At 40.9% G+C, this 21,061-nt stretch overlaps 1 protein-coding gene across 1 annotated transcript in view; it reads right to left on the minus strand.

The window, feature by feature from the left end:
- The window catches only part of EFHC2 (EF-hand domain containing 2), a 208,047-nt gene that overhangs the window by 94,822 nt on the left and 92,164 nt on the right, over positions 1 to 21,061 (minus strand). Inside the window, 6 exon segments of the mRNA XM_082446706.1 lie at positions 5,410 to 5,575; positions 11,544 to 11,682; positions 12,012 to 12,125; positions 14,248 to 14,497; position 14,499; positions 17,339 to 17,560. Coding sequence (XP_082302832.1) covers positions 5,410 to 5,575; positions 11,544 to 11,682; positions 12,012 to 12,125; positions 14,248 to 14,497; position 14,499; positions 17,339 to 17,560 — 892 coding nt within the window.

Genomic DNA, 21,061 nt, shown 5'->3' on the forward strand with positions numbered 1-21,061 from the left:
CTTCTCCCATTCTCTCTTAAATCCACTTCCATTAGGTTAGCTCTACCTAAACTACCCTTGTCAAGGTCAACAATGATCTATCTCCACAATGCCAATTCCGATGGTTCATTTTTGTGTCTAACTTGACCAATCAGCAGCAGTTGGTACAAAGGATCACACTTTCTTCCATGACATTCTTGCTTCACTTGGCTTCCAGGATCCTGTATTTTCTCTTGGTTTTGCTCCTACCTCCTTGCTTGTTCCTTTTCAGTATCCTTTGCTGGTTCCTCCTCTTTTCCTCAATCTCTTAATTTGGGGCGTCCCGGGGATAACAAGGAATAACTTGGTCATCCACTTCTCTGTGTATATTCACTCCTTTGGTGATCTCTTCTAGTCTCAGGCTTTAAATACTACCTACATGCTGATGATTTCCAAAGTTCTATCTCTAGCTCAGACCTCTCTCCCGGAACCCCAGACTCGTATATCCAACGGCCAACTTAACATCTCTACTTGATATTTGACATCTCAAACTTAACTTGTTCCAAAACTGAACTTCTGCTCTTGCCCCAGACCTACTCTAACTATAGTCTTTCCCATCTCACTAGATGGCAACTCCATCTTTCTAGTTGGAGGAATCTTGGGAGTCATCTGTATCTCCTCTCTTCTTTCACACCTCATATCCAATCTGCCAGGAAATCCTATTGGCACAACCTTCAAAATATTTCCAGAATCTGCTATATCTCATCATTTTCATGGTACTCACCCTCATGGAGCCATCATAACTTTTCTCTTGGACTACTGCAGTAGCCTCTTAACTGGTCTTTACTTCCACCACTGCCCTTCTACAGTCTTCGCTCAACACTGCATCTGCAGTCATTCTTCTAATATGTAAATCAGATCAAGTCACTCTTCTTCTGCTCAAATCTCCCAATGAGTCCCCTTATCACTTGAAGTCAAAAGAATCCTGACAATGGTCTGCAAGGCCCTATGTTATCTGATCGCCCATTACTTCTCTTAATCTGTCTACTCTGCCCATTACTCATCTGCTCTATCCTCGTCAGCCTCCTGCCTGTTCCTTGTGCATCCCAAGCCTGCTCCTTGCTCAGGGTCTTTACACTGACTGTTCCTTCTGCCTAGAACATGTTTCCTCTCCTCAGTAAAGTCCATCCAGACCACACCGTTTAAAATTGAAACCAGGGGTGCTCTTCAGGCCCACATTCCAAGTCCCCTTTATTCTTTTCATAGCTACCTTCTTTATTTTTTTCCATGGTACTTTAATACCTTCTATATACTACAGAATGTACTTTATGTATTACCTTTATTGTTTATTATCTGCCTCCCCAGCTAGAATGTAAGTTCTATGAGGGCAGGGCTTTGTATCTGTTTTGTTCACTGATGTGTCCCAAGATCAGTGCTCGGCACATAGTGGGTACTCAATAAATATTTGCTGACTAAGAAAATGAATGGCTCACCCAGGGCTACATACCTGCTGAGAACCTTAAAGATAGCTATAGCTATAGTCTTATGGTTAGAAGAGACATGAAGGCTTATTATTATTGATGGGGAAAACTTGTTTAAAGAGGAAAAAAAAATGACTGACGGAGACAACAGATGGACAACATCTGAAAGAAGTCAGAGATTAAGATTAAACCGTGAATTTTTAGATGCTATATGATTATGAATAGCACAAGTCTGGGATAACAGCCTTCCTGGTAGGAAGTCATCCGTCTCTCCTATCCATCATTAAGAACTAAAAGGGTGAATGTTCATTGTATTTACTCACTTATTCATCATTCGTCCTCTTACGGACAAAATATCTATTGAACCCCAAGTACACAGCCAACACTGTTCTAACTCTAAGAGAAGCAATAAAGCCAGTCCCTGTCCTCAAGGAGCGCTTGGTCTCGATATAAACAAGTAATTGCCACACACTGTGATAAGTACAGATTCTGGGGCAAGAGAGGTGAACTCCAGGAGTCAGACTTCCCTGTGTTCAAATCCTACTTCAACTAAAAATTAGCTGTACGAGCTTGGGCAAATCGTATAGCCTCTCTGAGCCTCGATTTCCTCATGTGAAGAATGGGTACAATAATATTACCGACTTTATGAGGTTGTTTTGAGGATTAAATGAGATCAAGCATTGTAGTTAGCATACCATAACCATAAACTGCTTTTTATTAGTAATATTATTATTGTTAGAGGTATGATCAGCAGAGTATTGTGAGCACACAGAGAACAAAGTACCTAATTCAGCCAGGTGCAGTGAGAAAGATATTCTTCTGGTTTTCCCAAGTCAGACTAGACAATCTGCCCAGCAGGCCACCACAGTGAATTTTTACCCAGACAATAAAGGTCTTCATTCCATCAAAAACCTCATATGCTTTAACTTGAAACTATCTCCTCCAATGACTCACAGTAGATCGCCATTAACCTCATACAACAGTAAGCAGCCAGTACATTTTTAATAGCAATATATATAATCAATATATGTCACGTACTATTGCACGTCTCAATTCACGGTTTATTTATTTGCATTAAGAAACTGTTCTTTGTATGCTTTGTGAGATCATCTTCCTTAGGTTCTCACGGTTTTAAAACCTTGGGTTATTCAAACTCATGTATAAGTCTCCAGCTGAATGTGCCAGTTTCTATGGAAACAAGGTCACTGTGTGGGAGGAGCTTGAGGGAAGTGTATTCCTGGCACAGAACAAGCAGTGGACAGAAAGAAAAGAAATTAGACCCATTCGTGCCTGTACCACCATCCTCCGGCCACAACAGCATGACAAGAACGTGGAATGCTGTCTACAGTCAGTGCTCTGTGGGCAAGTTGACAGAAAGAGAGACTAAGGCAACTACCCACAAGGAGCTCTTTTCCCCCTGGATTCCACAAGTAACACACTGGATCGTGTTTCATCCTGTTTACTTATAAGAAAAATTCCCTCTCCTTTTACAATAGGGACATTCTTTCTGCCCACCTCTTTTGGTGGCTGCCCTTCAAAACAGCAGTTAGTGAAAAGTATCCATCAAAAGTCCTGCCCTCGAACTTCACTGTAAACACTGCTACCTATAAGGGAGGATGGAGTATGAGTTGGTGTCCCTCTTATATGATCGAAATCAGTGGTTCTCAAACCCTGGTGCCCATCACCAGAACCCCCTGGAAGTCTTGTTAAAACACAGTACCAGGCCCCACGCACAGAGACTGGGCCTCGATAGGTCTGGGGTGAAGCACGGGAATCTGTATTTCTAACCAGTGCGGAGGCCACACCTTGAGTAGCGTCAACTCTGAAACTTAAAAACAAAACTCCCAAGTCCTTACAAATAAAAGATTATTTCTTACAAGACAAAGGACATCGTGTCAGGGCAAAGGCAGCCTTTTAGACATTCTACACAATTCGTAACATATTTTCACCACGTTTACAGTTAGAGCAAAACTATTCTCTCCACCTCAAAATATTCTACAGCGGTATCTGATGCCATTAAATTTTATCGAATTCAGGGTGCTGTCTTGTTCTTCTCCTTCTCCTGCTCTTACTCCATGTTCCCTTTATCATTTTTCTCCACAGGTTCTCCTGACCCACTACTTCCCTCATGCCAGGACTTCGGTGTTTAGCCCGCATCCTATTCAAGCATCTGCAACATTTTCCCACCACTCTTCCCCCCTGACTTCTTTCTCCAGGGCCTCCATTCTCTGAAGAAGCAAAAAGTAGCCATGGGCAGTGCTCACAGCTATACACATGACTCAGAGGCAGATTTTTCCTCATATATATTAGGAACACTTCTGAAAGTCCATCTTTTGAAATCATATTCCACCACACGAGCAATCTATGGTTACTGAACTCAACCAAATCTCTCAAATTAAAACCAAACCCCATTAATTGCCAAATAACATGCTAAAAAACACTTATAAATCACTGAAGCCACTACAGCCTATGGGCCAAATACAGCCAGTCACCTGTTTTGGTATGGCCTATGAGCAAAGAATGATTTTTACATTGTTAAATGATCGAAAACAATCGAAAGAATAATATTTTGTGATATGTAAAAATCATATGAAATTCAATGTCAGTGTCCATAAACAGTTGTATCGGAGTGTAGCTACATATTGTCTGTGGCTGTTTTCATGCTACAATGACAGAGCTAAGTGGTTGTGACAGAGGCCGCATGGTCTGCAAAGCAGAAAATATTTGCTACCTGACCCTTTAAGAAAAAGTTTGCTGACCCCCACTCTACACCATTTCTTAGGGACCATCTTGAGGAGATATATACATGGAAAGGCATATATATACACGGAAAGGCAATATAGATTGTGGATAATATGGCTTTAGTAGCTTCCAGATGACACATTAAAAAAACCACTCAACGTGAGGGTGTGGAGAAAAGGGAACCCCTTGTGCACTGTTGGTGGGGATGTAAATTGGTGCAGTCACTGTGGAGAACAGTATGGAGGCTCCTCAAAAAACTAAAAATAGAACTACCATATCATCCAGCAATTTCACTTTTGGATATATATGAAAAGGAAATGAAATCACTGCCCCAAAAAGATATCTGCACCCCCATGTTCAACGCAATATTATTTGCAATAGCTAAAAGAGAGAAACAGTCTAAGTGTCCACTGACAGATGAATGGATAAATAAAAACATATATATATGTGTGTGTGTGTGTGTGTGTGTATATATACATATATCTGTATTTATATAAGATACATACACACAATGAAATATTATTCAGCCATAGAAAAGAAGGAAATCCTGACATCTGCGACGGCATGGATGGACCTTGAGGATATTATGCTAAGTAAAATAAGTCAGACAGAGAAAGACAAATACTGCATGATCTCACTTATATGTAGATTATGTAGAATCTACAAAAACCAAATTCATAGAAACAGAGATCAGACTGGTGACTGCCAGAGGTGTGCGGAGCAGGGGAGAATTGGGTGAAGGTGACCAAAAGGTACTAACTTCCAGCTATAAGATAAATAAGTTCTGGGAGCATAACATACAACATGATGACTAGAGTTAGTGATAATGTATTGTATATTTGTAAGTTTCTAAGAGAGTAAATCTTAAAAGTTCTCATCACAAGGAAAAAACTATAACTATGTGAGAATGATGAATGTTAACTAATCTTATTGTGGTGATCATTTTTCAATACATACATATATCAAATCATTATGTTGCATACCTTAAACTTATACAATGTTATATGTCAATTATTTCTCAAAAAGCTGGAAAAAAATAAAATAACCACTGAAGTAAGAACCTGTTAATACTTACATATTAATCAACATCATTAAAAAGGTATAACAACATGTCCCTGGACTTGAAATCAGACAAATTAAGTGTCATCTGTTTTGTCATGAGGACAATATTATAAACCCTGAACACATTTGGGAAAGATCAGACTAAAACAGCAGTTCCCTCAAGCACCTGTCATTTTCCATGAACTTCTTGAAGTTCCTCTGATGAGGTGTGGGCACGAGGCCTATGCAGGAGCAGAGAGAATCCTCTTCAGAACCAAAGCCGGTGTAACGTGGAAATTTCCTTTCTATATTTGGAGGAGGTGGGGCCTTGCATGAAATCGAGGTAAAGTTCTCTATAACAAAACAAAGGCAGATGAAACATCAATATTTTTTTTTGCCCTGATTATGGCTGTTTTGAAAGGTTTGTTATGTTTTCAAGATGAACATGGAGATCTTTGTAGACTATTTTAAACTCTTTCAAACAAAACACAGCAAAATCCTGGGAGGGTAGGTTTCAATCGTGTTTACAAAAACCACAAAACTCACTCAATAGTTGCCATTGGTTCAAAAGAAAGGAAAAAGAGAGAGAGACTGTCTGTGTCGAATAAGTAAACAGTTATCTTTTGTCATCGCATCCCCATTTCAGAATATTTTTTGTTCTTCCCTGATTTTTCCAATGACAGGAAAATTCATACTTGGAACTTTATGCCACCCATGCCATATTTTAACCTGTAATGTAGCCCTGTCCTATCTTTAGTCAACAGTCACTAATCAAATTCCTTTCCAAACAGGACTGACTCCTAAGTGTTTTGCTTTACCTTCCCCATCTGATGTCCCCTCCTCCTGTGCCCACTTTTTAAACGCTCTCCCTTTCCTCCAACTCAGCTCCAGGCCATGACACTTCACTGCCTAGATCAAAAACAAAAACAAAACTTCTTCTCACCAACCACCACTCCAGGGTGCTTCTGTTATTGCCCAAGTAAAGACTGCAATCGTACTGAAATGTGATGAAGCAAAAATAAATAAATAAATAAATAAGGAATAAAACCAAAACGAAACAAACGAACAAAACCTTTAAAACAGCCACTGTCTACTCTCAAAGGGAGTGTTAAGTGGTAAATACTGTTGACTTTCTTTATTCATTTGTCATCTGTGAAGAAGGAGAGACATATTTATAATAGCCTAGGAGCTGCTGGTACTCATTTGTGAGGCTGTACAATCTCTGAGAAGCAAGTGTGTTCTCCAAAGCAAATAATACATTGACTCAACAGATCCCAGTCACCTGTGTTTGTCACACCACAAATGACAAAGAAGATGTCAGGGTCTTTCTTAAAACAAAACAAAACAAAGCAACAAAACAAAACAACCCATGGAATCTAATTTCTACCTCTTCCCCAAGGTTGACTATCCCATAGGCGTTTCCATTAATGCGTGAAAGGAGGTTCACATAAGCAAAGATTTCCTTTTCCATTGCCAAAGTTCTAATAGAAGGAAGAGTACAGATTTAGTGCATACCTCTCTAACTGAAAATGTGCATCAATTTGTCATCCAAGGCAACCTAACTCTTAAAATTGAGGGAGTCTTTTTTTGTACTGATTGATCAAAAGGCTAAGGGTTTGAGGCTGTTTCTAACTCTGATCTGAAACCATTTTCAACTTTCACATTTACTTAGACTTCCTAACAGCCTTTGTGTGAAATCTCTTCAAGCATAATCCCCAAAAGAGTATTGTTCCATCCTAACAGAAACTGCTTACAGAAGACATATTGGCAAAGAGAATGCCATCAAATATTTCTCACTGACTCAGTGAAAGGGGGCAGCCAGACTGCTGGTACGGAAGTGACTGGTGAGCCTCTCCTATTGCTATTTTTGTGGCAATTAAAGAGAAGCTTTGGTAATAAAGAGGAAAGTTCAAATCTTGGAATTAGGCAGAATTACAGTAGACCCTTTCATTGCTAATTGTTACATGAAACACACCACTAACTGGTACCTTCATTTTAGGAAAAGGACCATAGGGATTGCAGGGAGAGCTCTACATGATTATTAGAAAATTGGGGCGTGATTGGTTTCTTCTAACAGGGGACATACGCATACAACTCTATATACTAATCTACGCAGCCTAACCAAAAGAGGACACATATTGAATCTCACAGTAATTAAGAATGCATTCTACACTTCCCCCCAAAATTACAGGTTTTATAACACAGTGTTGTTTTCTCAACTACATAATTTTTGCCACAGATTTAACAAAAGAATCAATTTAGAGCTTTCCTCTGCACCCACAGTGCCATCTAGTGTATAAATGCCGAGAACTGTTCCACTCCACCATGTCTGACTTTTTTAACAATCCAATCTTTTTGGATACCCTGACTTAAGATCTCATTTTTCTGGGTAATTGCGTATATTCACAAAGGTTTGAACTCGCACCTGAATAACTTTCTGTCTTTGGTTTTCCATCACCCCAGCATCCTGCATGTTTCAGGTGTTAAAAAAATATTTAATGAAAAAGTATACCTTTTTTTTTTTACAAAGCATCTTCCCAAATATCTCCTTAAACTGACAACTCTGATGGATCCTGAGACACATCTGTCTTTCAAGTAGTCTGATTCCTCTAATTCCAAAAGACTTGTAAAAACATATATATTGAATGTCCATCCACACTGACCAGATTGCAACAAATTTACCGAGAGGTGATAGATTTTTTTAAAGGATATGTCTTAATGCTCCTTCACAGTGATTTACGATTCATCATCTCATTTGCAAACGATCCTGGAAAGAGCCTTCATCGAAGTTCATCTCTGATGTACTAGTAACCCAGATATGGACCCAGGTTTAAAGCTTATATAATTTGGGAGAAGCTCTTTAAGACTAAAAATGTCAAATAATTAAGACAAAATTAGGCCCAGGACCTTGGAGTGGGGCCCCTGCAAAGAAAGAACCCTAAAGCTTAAGCTTCATTAACTTCAAGGTAAATCCACCTCTGCTTGTACCCAATACCCAGGTCAAATGATTTTGGTGGGACGTTCATTTTTGGGTCAAATAATTAGTGAATCACATAATTTTCTAGCTCTAGCTAGAAAACCCTTAGAAATCATCTAATCCTCAACCCTCTTCACTTCATAGGAGAGGTTAAAAAAAAAAAGGTGAAATTGTTAGCTCTATCAAAGCCATGTGGAGAGACGAGAAGCAAATTCTACCTCTGTCGCTGCACCTTGGGATGGCTAATTTGCTCAAGTGATCATTAGACTCTCATCTTGGATGCCCTGCTGCTTCTAACACCAAGAGTTCAGAGGCGGCCATAAACAACTCCACAAAATTAAAGGTGCTTTCAGTTTTTTGCTTATCCTTAGTGTCGGTATAGCCTAATAAGTATTCGAGAACAACGCGAATGAATGGTCTTATTACTAGTTTGGCTGTCCCAACCACTAAGAATCGATAATAAGAAAGTCCTCTTATAGACAAAGAAATAATAACCCAAGGCAGGAATTCTAGGTAAGAACAGTTTACATTCAAATCCCTGTCTCTTCAGTGAAAGAAACACCTGCTAGAGCCCCTGGAGCCTTTTCCAACCTTCAGGCTACAGGAAAGTCCGACAGGCCTCCATCTGCCAGTCCGTGTTCATGCACATGAAATAATGAGGGAGTGACAAGCTCCCGCCCGGCAGACACGCCAGGGCCAGCGGGATGGCCAAGCTGCCTAGTGGGGGACTCACATTGGACTGTTTTGTGGAAGAAGTTGCCTTCTCTTTAGAATCCTTAAATACACAAAACGATCTCATCTTTTTAGGAGTCAGATTGGGTTTTATGCAGGGGTTACATACATCTCTTGGAATTCTACCAAGCCCTCTGCTTCCACATAATAGAATGCTTACTCATGCACAATTCTTGGGACTGTGGCCAACTCCATCTCTTAGTCTGTCTGCCATTTTTTCTCCCCCAAAATATGTTGGGGCGGCATTAGGTAAGAGAAGGTACTGAAGCACCCAGGCTGTATACTGCGTTAGAAATTTCCCCCTGGCTTCCTCTTAGGGAGGTCTCTAGCTGTGTCGTTGGCAGTTGTCAGCTCCTTCCTGTGGAGACCACAATTACTGACAAGGAAGGAAATGTGACCACAGTTATTGCCAGGACTTTGTCCTCGTTTGGGCTTCAAGGATACCAAAATATAATGTATAAAACTTGGTCAGTCTCATGAATTTTTAGAACCAGGTGAGTTATAAAAAAATTAAAATGTCAGAAGTAACTGTATCTAAGTAACATTAAGTCTATTAATTTAATGTTACCAAAAAGTCAGGTAAAGCAAATGTAAAGATTATCAGAGAATATTGATTCACTCCCCTCCACCCTGAATCACGGATATAATTTCCAGTCATTAGTTATATTAAGTACACTGCTGTTACTCAAGAAATGTTGTGTAATAATAGTGTCTGTTAAATGGGGTATTTTAACATATGTTATGAGAAGTATAAAAAGTCAGCGTGACTATAAAATACATCATAATTTTGCATTTGCATAATTTTCTGTTTAAATGCATAATGCTCACGTTATATTAGCTTTAAAGGCACAAATGACTTTTTTTAACGTAATACAGTAAGTCTATAGAGTGAGCAAAAGAAGTGAGCAGAAAGAAATTAAGCACTAGGGCTCAACTGAAATGGACCATAGGGCATTTGAAGCTGATACATTTGCCGAGGATGGCTAGATTTGGAGCGCACCGGTGGATTTACTCTGCCTCTGAAAGTTCCCTGCAAACCCGTTAAAAGACTAACAGTGTACCGTGTCTCTCCAGCATTACGTTCATTTTCCCAAATGCGACCTTTATATTCTCAAAATCAAGCTGACAGACAAACATCAACCGAACGTTGGACTTGCTATTTAAGGGATCATATGATGCTTTGAACCTTTACCACGTCCTTTAAATTAAGGTAATCTTTCAGTAGGACACAGGTAAATGTCTTCAGTGACTCATTTCATATATATATCATTTAAAAAAATTTTCCAAGTCTACACTGAAGACTTGCTGATTCTAAACAGGCACTTACATTTATTAAAAAGCAAACTATCCTTCCCAACTATCTAAGGGTCACTAGCAGCTTCTCTACAGTAGCCACTACCTGCACATTCCTGGCTGCTTCTTGCCCTCAGTCCCTAAAACAAATATGCCCAACTGTGTCCACTAAATAGGACTAATTTTAGAAAAGAATATAAGAAGAGGCCACCAATTTGGCTCCATTTTGACTAATCTGGCACGCAGATGTTGTGGAACAAGTTCCCCTCATGCACAGAGGAGGGAGATTGAAATTCTCTTTTATTCCAGCCCCTTTGTATGCTGTGTGCCTTCTCCCATGATATAAAGATTCCCAGGAGGCCAGGAATACGACACAGTGGGGACACCAAGACACGTAAGGTGGGCCTCGTCTCATTCTAAAGACAAAGCACCTTGCCTTTTAGGAAGCTGTGGTTGCTTCTGGCTTCCAACTCATCGCTCAGGAAGTGAGCTCGTATGAATGCTCCAAGGTTCAGAGCGGGGTAAGCATCCCCCATCAGAGCTCCAATCCCCAGTCTGGGAGGTTGGCACCTTCCACCACCCCACTTCGCCAAGCACCGGTAGGTACCTGGAGCCTGGGGTAGAGGGCCCAGGTGGGGGCAGAGCTGGCCAGCAGGTTTAGCAAATGGAGGGGTGTGTTTTTCAGGTTTCGCCTCAGATCCTCCACCTGCTTCTGTGAATGACCTTCATGTGGTAGGTGCTTAATAAATCACTGGTTTTCATTCTGAACTGCGCTAACCTGATCTGAATGGAACGGATATCTAAGAAGAGAAAAAGCTGGAAGCCTGGCTGAGCCTCACCAGGAAAGGTAGAGCAAATTGGCACAATTCCCCAGAGAGCTCAAATAAGTATATCCTCTGTGGTAAGCAAGAATTCAGTGAAAAGAAAAGTGTTTGGATTTCCATTGCAATTGCTTAACCAAAGCATTTCCCCCATACTCTAGTGCGGCAGGGGGCTATACGGGCAAATGGAAGCCTTTGGCATCAGGCAGACAAGTTCAAGTCTTGGCTCACCCTTTACTTGCTGCATGACCTTCGACAAGTAAGCCCCTTGTACGCCATGGTTTCTTCACCTCTAAAATGGGGATAACGAGCCTACCTTTCTAGAATTGTTGTTAGGAATAAATAAGACAACAGATGCCCAGCAGTTAGCAAATGCTCAATAAACGGTAGCTATTATGAGCTTAGAATTTGAAACTCAAAAGTCAGATCAAGCCTAACTAGGGAAAAAAGACTCTAAGTTTTACATATTATTTTCTAATTGACAGATGTATCACTTACCAATTCCATATTTAGTCTTACAATAAGTCTTCATGAATTCATCACAGTCACAAAGGAGCACTTTCCTTCCCCACACATTGATGGTGGTTCCTATGGACAGGTCACTCTCTTTGTAAAACTCTTGGTCTGCTTTTCCTAGCTAATAAAAACAAAGGAACGTGACGTTGACACCACAGACCCACCAAAGACATTGGCACCCACCCCCAAAGGGAAAAAGAAATTTTAAAAAATCAACTATATCATTCATAACCAAAATTTTTAAATCAAATCAAAAGACAATCGCTCAATATTAACATTTTAAAACATTCTTTTAGCAATGCAGTGCTACCAAATGGCAGTGCAATGCATATATTTATATACTCATCGATTTCATTCACAATCAGTCTCCCAGAAGCAGAACACGTAACTCACCCCACATTCCAGGTTCCAGGGAAGTCACACTGGAAACAGTAATAAAACGTGACTCACCTTGTATTTATCCAACAGGCAGCCATACACTCGGTTCTCTGACAAGCCACCATCTCCATTGAGAACTGTCCGGTCTGTTATCTTGCCTGGTTGATAGACTCCAGGGGGGCCATACTGGAAGATAAAAATCAAATCAAGATGTAGTGGATGGCCTCTAAACACAGACGTGCTCCTGTTGAGGGACTCAAGCGGGAAGAGGCACCCCGTATGGTTCTTCTCTGCCATCCCGAGGAAGACAGGACACAGACTCCAGCCACCTTTCCCCCTGCTTCCCCACCCGCCGCAGGCTGGTCTTCACTCCCCCCCTCCTTCAAGGCCCTGATAAAGCCCCTGACCTCTCCCATCCTACTGGCCTGTCCCCAGTTCAAACTTCCGTAGCACCTACCTCAGGGTTAAACCACTTTTTGTTGCTCTCTAATTGCTTCATCGGCAGTCATCTTTAAACTCCAAAACGCCCTGATGGAGAAACCCTGCCTTGCCTTCTTTACTTGCTTAGCACCCTGCCTGATCCTGAGCAAGGACGCACTCGTTGGCAATGGAGTGCAGTCAGCCTCTAACAGAAACTGTGGCCCGGAGCAAGCCAAGTAGGGCACTCCTCAGTTCCACCCGCACTGGAGGTGGTCCAGGCAGGAAATATCTGAACTAACTTATAGAAATTGATAGTGATCCGTTTATCCCATACACATGAGAAATCTGAATCATGCCAGATACGTGTGACATAAAATGTTTAAGTTTCAATGTGTGAACTTATGATGTGTGGGGTGTCAGTAAGCCACGTAACGAAGAAAAAACAGTACGTTTAGATGCAAACTCTCTCTTCGCTGCTTCCTAGCTACAGGACATGGGGCCAGGCATTTATCTTCTCCGGACTTCAGTTGTGTCATCTAACCGCAACAACAGTACTTACTCCTTGCTTTCTCAAAGGATGCTGTGAGTGTCAAGGGAACACCCACTGCTACTGTATCTCTCCCGAGAATGGAAGCTCCACGAAGCAGGATTTTATCCATTTTCTTTCTCACTGTAACCCCAGAGCTGGCACACAGCTGACACTTACTAAATATTTGTTGAATGAAAGAATAAATGAAGCAACTGATGTCAAGGAACACTGCAAATGTCAGGTAGTATGTCATTATAATTTTATATTTAGCCTATTTTTCAAAGCCATTCTAAAAACAGGCTTCCCTGGCACCTCCTGGCCACCTGCTGTGCATACGCCCAGAGTTCGCTCTGGGACAAATCCTGCCCCTGCCCCAAGAAGCAACACAGCAGGACTTCTGGCAGGAGACTCAGAGAATCTGGAAGAGTCTCCTGTGATAAGCAAATAACCAGTGGTTGTTTGCATCAGAAATGAGCATTACAGTAATCTTTTCAGTAGCACTAAGAATTAAGTATCAAAATACTTTATCCAAATAAGAAATAAAATATAACGTAGAGCTGTGAATAAGCCTTGATACTTTCACGTGTCCTTATAGGTGTTTATAGGTCCTTAGATAGTGCTTTTTACTATATTATCTCATTCAGTCTTTACAGTTATCTCAGGAGGGAAGCCTAGTTAACTGCACTTTAGAGATAGGGAAATACGCTCAGAGAGGTTAATGACTTGCCCAAGGTCACACAGCTGTTAAGTGGCAGACTCACAATTCTAACCCAGGTCTTCTGTCTCTGTGCCATTTCTGCTGCACCCAGGTTACATTAGCTCTCAAATGGCCATAAACATGTGTAGAAATCACTTGGACAACTCTTTTTTAATAGTAAAAATGCAAAAGCTATCATTGTTGCTAGCCAGTGGCTAGTTGGTGACTGGTGGCTACTCTCAGAAGAGTCACTCCTCTGTGTGTGTGTGTGTGCGCTTGTGTGTGTGTGTGTGTGTATTCACAACCCAGACCAATACAATGGGATCTCCTCAGTAGGCTACAGAGGCCAGAGGCCAGTGCCCTGCCCAAGGCCACGAGCAATCCTTTTACTAGAGAGTCATTTACCTTCATAAGACTCATGGTGAACTCACTGATGAATAGGTAGTTCTCTTGCATTTGACATTTTTCCTTTACTTGCCTCAAGCCCTGAATATTCCAACTCCAATTTGTCATATCCTCTGTATTACTTTCATAGATGTACGTTAATAGAGGGCACAAAGTGAGAGTTTTCTAAACACTTGCACTAATACATGGTGACTTGTCATCACACAGTCATAACACATGACATTCCAGACAGTGAGTGACTAGAGTCTTCAGCCCACCTTAGGCAGCTTCCTCCTCTGGAGGAACGATGACGTAGCATCTCTTCCTGAGTTATGTGGCAATACTCTTTGGATTTCGATGGTATCATCAGACAGAAAGTAATGCAGGATGAGTTCCCTATGGTCCCCAAACACTGAGCCTGAGTCGTCCCACAGGCAGAAGAAACGCAAAACCTTCCTATCACACTCAAGGAACTGTTTCAGAATGTCAAAGGACTCATAGGGACGTAAGGGTTCCATGCAGTCTAGCTTCTGCCAATGGAGAAAAGGTTGATGAGAGTGGAAGTTTTTCCATAGTTGCTTCTGGGATGCAAGCAATCAAAGAATATAAAGGTATCTTTTCTATAGACTATTCAGTGACATTTTTTCAAATTTCAACTAACAACATACATGATATGCATATATAACCAGTTTCAACCTTAGAAATACAGACAATCAAGTATTAGGAAGCTTTTCATTATTATTTTAACACACTAAAATATACTTCTATAATGTTTTTGAAAACTGACTTTTCTCAAAGACTTAAAATTCTTGTTTAAGAACAGACAGAACTAATATATGGTGACAGAAATTAGAACAGTTATTGCCTCTGGGGAGAGGACTGACTGGAAAGGGGGACAAGGGAACTCTCTGGGGTGATGGAAATATTCTCTATCTTGATTTTCGTGTTGGTTACTAAATTGTATACATTTTTAAAAACTTGTCAACGGGTATGCTTAATATTTGTACATCCAAGCCTATGTTAATTATATTTCAACCAAAAAATTCTTTTCACTGAAAACTCATATCTGTATATGCTTCTTACTCATCCAAAGATTTTTGTGAAGGTAAAAGAGAAGAAATATATTCACAGTTTTATTTTGCTCAAAAGCTTTAGATAGTGAAGATCTGAAAGGCCATGGAAACAGGAGCAAAGCAAATGGAGAACTTTCCAATCTGTACAGAACTAATGCGCGGGCTCTGGCCCCCAAATCAGGAAGCACTAGCTCGGCAGTCTTCTCAGCCCAACTCCTCTATTTGCACAGTCTCAGCCCTGTCTTGGAGCAAACCGCCCCCATTCTATCTAATGTAGCCTAATAGGATGGTTATATAAGGAAGTGCTCACTAGCAAGGGAGATGTAGTCCCACATCGGGTTATGTAATCTTACTTGTAAGTTCTCAAAATTTTGCATCTGTCCAGGGCAGTCTACGTGCAGACTTATCCCAAGACAGTGGGGGAGACATGATGGCCTTTCCAGAGGCTCTTCAGTCTTATCCTTGATATATAAATGAAATTACGAGATCTCTACTTTCAACGATTGAAAAATCTTTCTTTGGCATTATAAGGCCTCTAAGAAATGCATTATTGATTATATACCATCGAGGCTCTTTTCAGTTCAAGTTAAATTGTTTAATTTTAACTTTACATTTCAAGGCAGCAAACACTGGAGAAGTAAATGCATTAAAGTCAATATAAAAGCCTCTTACTAAACTCCTAATTTTCCACAGATTTCTATATTTATTGAAGAGCTTTCTCCCTGAGGGAATAAATGCTAAAACGATTCTTCCAATCTGAAAGGAAAAACATTTCTTGGCTGTTCTTGGTATTTATTCTTGATTCCTGGAACAAAAGATTATTTTCCTTATAAACTTATGAAATAACACAGTGTTCTAAGTATTTCATATAATGCATCATCATTCACAATAACTATCATGTAATACCAGCTGTTAGTGAATGAATGTAGCCAGATGCAAAGGGTGGTAAATCATATAGCTCCATTTCTTTTAGGTTCTCTCTGCTGGTTCTAAAGACTTTTGTATTTATCTAGACTCCTTCTTCTAGGGCACTTGGAAAAAGTAGAAATGAACCCAAACCATAAATCTCCTTGCATGCCAATACACACAAGTATAATGCCACAGGGATTTCACCTTAGATATGCCAGGATCAACAATATATATTTCTCAGGAGGGTTGTATGCCTACAGCATTAGAGGGTAATTCTGCTGGGGCTAGGAGGCAGGAATAGATGAACGATCCTACATGCAGCTTTTAACAAGAGATCAAAGCAGAATCAAAGGAGATTTTTATTCTAAATTTTATGTTATCTTTCTGCAAAGAAGTTAATTACAAGTTTTAGAAACAATAAAAATGAGACTAATCTATAGGGATAGAAATGAGAACTGTGCTTATCCCTGGGTGGGGAGAAGGACAGATTGCAAAAAGGCATGCGGGAACTTTCTGGGGGGATGGGTGCCTGCATTTGTTAAGACCCATCAAACTGTATACTTAATTTCTGTGTATTTTACTGCGCATAATCATACTTCAATAAAAAGAGAAACAAATGACAAAAATGAAAATCAGGATAAGAAGCAAGAGATTTGAGTTCAAGGCCCAGCAAGAAGATTGGTGAGGTATGTGACCTTCCACATGACACTTGCCCTTTTGGGTATTCAGATTTTTCTGTAAAACATAAAATTTGGGCCAAGGGATCATTAAAAAAAACTTTGGAAAGACTACAGTAATACTACTAACACTGACTCTTTCCTCCCTACACTAGCTGGGGTCAGCCTTCGAAAACAAGCATCCTGTCATCATAGGAGTACGTCGAAATCATGGCCCTCCTCACTCCTGAACACCTCAGCGTCTGATAACACCATAAAGGGAGCTGGGAGTCCCAAGGAAGAAGGAAAAAGGCGTACCCAAAGGGTTCAGTAAATCGGTAGCACAGGAGCAAAGATTTTCCCAGAGTTAGGCAACTAAAATGGGAAAAGAAAAGCCAGGTAAGCGTGGACCCAACTCTTTCACTGTCAGTGACCACAAAGCCAATCACGGCCTCTTAGAAACCATCCCATGCGGGCAGCTCGCTGAAGACTCCTACTTCCTGGAAGGGAGACTCTCCGTGGAGAGAAGTGGGGGCAGGGGCAGAAAGTGAGCAGCTCCTGCACCGAAGCCAACACCCAGCCTTCCCTCCAGCCCAGAGGAAAGCAGGACAACTCCAGTGACCATGGCCCCCAAAGTTCTTTCACATCTGCATCAGGAGTACCAATACCCTTTACTGACTTTGAAGGGATTCTCATCTTGAAGATAAGAGTTCATGGATGAATCAACTTACCTCTCCGTGTCTTCAGGTAAGGATCTTCTGGACACTGTCCCGGGGGGTTTAATCTGACTCCTATTTTCTTCAATAAGTCTTTTGTGAATGTGTCACAGTCATAAATCTTGAATGTCCGACCATGAAAGACAATGTCTATGTTGATGTTAAAATGATGCACAGTATAAAACTGACCCTCATCAGGAGGCGGGAGAGAAATCCGATGACGCTGGATAAAAATTCCTACGGTGTGAAATAAAACACAATTGTTTCATCGTGTGGCTCACCAGAAAGAGATCACAGTACATCTTTATAACAACCCTGAATGCTTTCCCACCACAGTGAAGCGGGCAAAGGGTTGGTTCTTGGAGAAGTAGCGTCAGTATGTTCAAACTCTCAGGGTGCCAGAGGGAGCTGAGACTTCTGAGGCCCAGGGTAATTTGACCAGCCTTGCATGTTGTTAGAGTTGCCTAAGTGGTACTAGGGTTTACTCTATTAAAGTAAACCATAAAGACTAGGGCAGGGGGGAAGGAGGAGGGGGTATGAACAGAGTGACCTAATGTGCCAGACACTACCATCATGTCTTTTCCCAAAACAAGCATGCTCACTTTCACCCACTAGCACTCAATGTGAGCGCAGTACGCAAGGAACTAAGACCCTAAAGCAGAGTACTCACAAAAATGCACACTCTTGGTTGAAAAAAGTAAGCTAATAAGCTTCACTATGGTAGATGCTAACACCATGATTTACGGCTTCTATAAGCATGAATGACTTTATGCTGCTTTGAAGCTTCTTGGAATCTTCTTCCCTCTACCAACCTCTTCTCCCTCCTTCTTCCTCTGTGGACTCTGTCCACCGCCACCCATCCACTCCCCCAAAGTGAGAGTTATCAGAGGCTTCAAGTTTTAACCAGTGCTCTGGGCTAAAGGTTCTGGATCTCATCCCCTCTTCTACTTCCAACCCTATGATGCCCATTCACTTCTCCTCTTGAGAATATGGACCCAGGGTCCCGAAGTACACCCAAATGGCAATTAGCCACTGGAGGTAAAAAGGTTTGCTAACTAGATGAATGTACCAACTACACCACACCACACCAGCCAACTTACCCAAACACTGCTGAAACCTGTTGTCAAGGAGTGTTTAGGGTTTGAGAGTTTATCCTACTTTCAAGCTAACAAGTTAGCCTGCCACAATTTCATGGATGCTGGTAGAAGACACGAGATGCTTTGGTTAGAGACAAAGGGCAGTTTATTACTCACAGTAATAACAGTAGCCAGAACATCAGCATTTTTGTACCAGTTTCCTGAGCCCCAATTCCCACAGGGTGACACAACAAGGGCCAGGTAACTTCTGCACATGCAGTAGGTTACACGTTATAGGACAGCAACCCTGAGATGAGAGAACCTGAATCTATTATAATGGGCAATAAGCATCCCTGCCTTTTGTCTCAGAGGGAGAAATTACCTTTATTAGACTGGACAGTAAACATGTCTGCCTTTTGTTCTAGAGGGAGACACCACCTCTATGTTCCAAGGCTGTGAGCAAACCTCCACTTTGCTCCAGAAGGAGAGACTATCTTTGTCTTCCAAAGCTGTGTGCTATATAAACATCCTTGAAAAGATAATCCAGAACAAAGAGCAGACAGTGTCTCTGCTTGCAAGATCCACAGAAATGCAAGATACCTGCGGAGAATTGTCTCTCAACCTCTGTAAACTGACTTAAGCCTGAGAATCTACTCCAGGAGCAAAGACAAAAGGAGAAAAGGCAAGCAGAGCAAACTGAGGGTCTAATGGTTCAAGAAAAATTGGCTTGTGTGACCTGTGTATGGAGGCATTTTAGTATAAAGATGTCACGCAATCTTCTTCACATTTTGTATAACACTGAGAATGGTGCCTTTTCCCAAAGTCTAGAAATACTTAGAAATTATTCATTCCTTATTCATTAAGGAACAGTTAATGAATATCTTTATGTGCCAGGAACTGTGTTGAGCTCTGTTCCATTATTCTACTAATCATCTTTTCACTCTGTTGATGGGAAATTAACTAAAATCATTTTCATCTTCTTTTCTTTGTAGCAATTTTTAATTACTCGGTACATTAAATTAAAATAATAAAACTATAAAATTAGAACTGGCCTAGAATATTTTTTAATGTACTACATAAAAGATGATATAATTTTACGGCAAAAAATTATACTTCAATTAGCCCTTAATTCATGCCACTGAAAACAGTATGCAAATTATTTAATGATTCAAGATTAGACATTTAGAACAAATTGCATACTAAACACCCATAAAAGCATGGGCATTTCAGGTGTTTTCACGAACCATTATATATCTCTTTAAAAATACTTATATTGTGACAGTTTTTAAAATATATGAAATTTATTCAACAGCCAAGAGCTTCTTTAGGAATTCCATCTATCTTGCATTTGTACTTCACTATAAAAATTCAAATAAGCAAATTAGTGCTGATTTCTGTTCAGTAAGACTTCAAATAGAAATCCTGTATTTTTCTAGGTGGGACGAACTGGCCCACCCACTGAGCTTTTAAATAGTAATCATCACAATCATCATCATAGCCCTAGGATATGCTTTCATATATTTTTCTCATTTAATCTTCAATAATCCCACCAGGCAGATAATGCATGAAATACAAATATTCAGTTTATGGATGAGAAAACCAAAGCTCAGGATGGCTAAGTGACGTGCCCAAGGTCACGCACTCACAAATGGCACAAAAAGATCTCGAACCTGGGTTTTTCAAGCTCTAAGTAAATACCATTACTTTCCACAGTTTGCACTGAACTGTATCTCACTGTATGACAGCCACAAATTACTTAAGTGAAGGAGAGGAGGGAGTGTCTTAGGCAAAACAGGATAGAAATGGGGAGAAGAGCGGCCTGCCACCGTGAAACAGAGATGATGGAGTTGCTCTTCCAAAAGAACAGCCTCTCTCTTCTCTAAGAGTAAATTTCTGGCGAGGGCCCACTTGCCAGCGGCAGCAATCCCCCGCCAGGGTCAACACCACTGTGTCACCTGTCCCCGCCCCTCCAGGAGCCTGCATATCTGCAACGTCCACACTCTTCCTTATCTTAGGTCCCACACTCCTCTCACTAGATGGTTCTCAGAAGAGGCCAGGGAAGTTCTTTGTGGCAACAGAAGAGAGTCCTGACCATTCATGGATTGCAAAGAGAAGGCAGGTCTAACACTAAAAAAGAAAATTTTAATAACGAGAAATCCAAAGTCACAATCCCATGTTAATCAGAAAAGTAACGTGGGCATTTGAAATGTAGTTACACATGAGAGCTTTCAAAAATACATTTGTGGGACCTCTCAACTGTGCCCTTTGGGAATTAAAATTTCTATTTATGGGCTTCCCTGGTGGCGCGGTGGTTGGGAGTCTGCCTGCTAATGCGGGAGACACGGGTTCGAGCCCTGGTCTGGGAAGATCCCACATGCCGCGGAGCAACTAGGCCCGTGAGCCACAACTACTGAGCCTGCGCATCTGGAGCCTGTGCTCCGCAACAAGAGAGGCCACGACAGTGAAAGGCCTGCGCACCGCGATGAAGAGTGGCCCCCGCTTGCCGCAACTGGAGAAAGCCCTCGCACAGAAATGAAGACCCAACACAGCCATAAATAAATACATTTAAAAATAAAAAATAAAAAAAAATTAAAAAAAAAAAATTAAAAAAAAAAAAAAAATTTCTATTTATTGGTATTTGTATGCTTATAGTTTTCCATGA

The sequence above is a fragment of the Balaenoptera physalus genome (assembly GCF_965194825.1).
Source record: "Balaenoptera physalus genome assembly, chromosome: X".
NCBI lineage: Eukaryota > Metazoa > Chordata > Mammalia > Artiodactyla > Balaenopteridae > Balaenoptera > Balaenoptera physalus.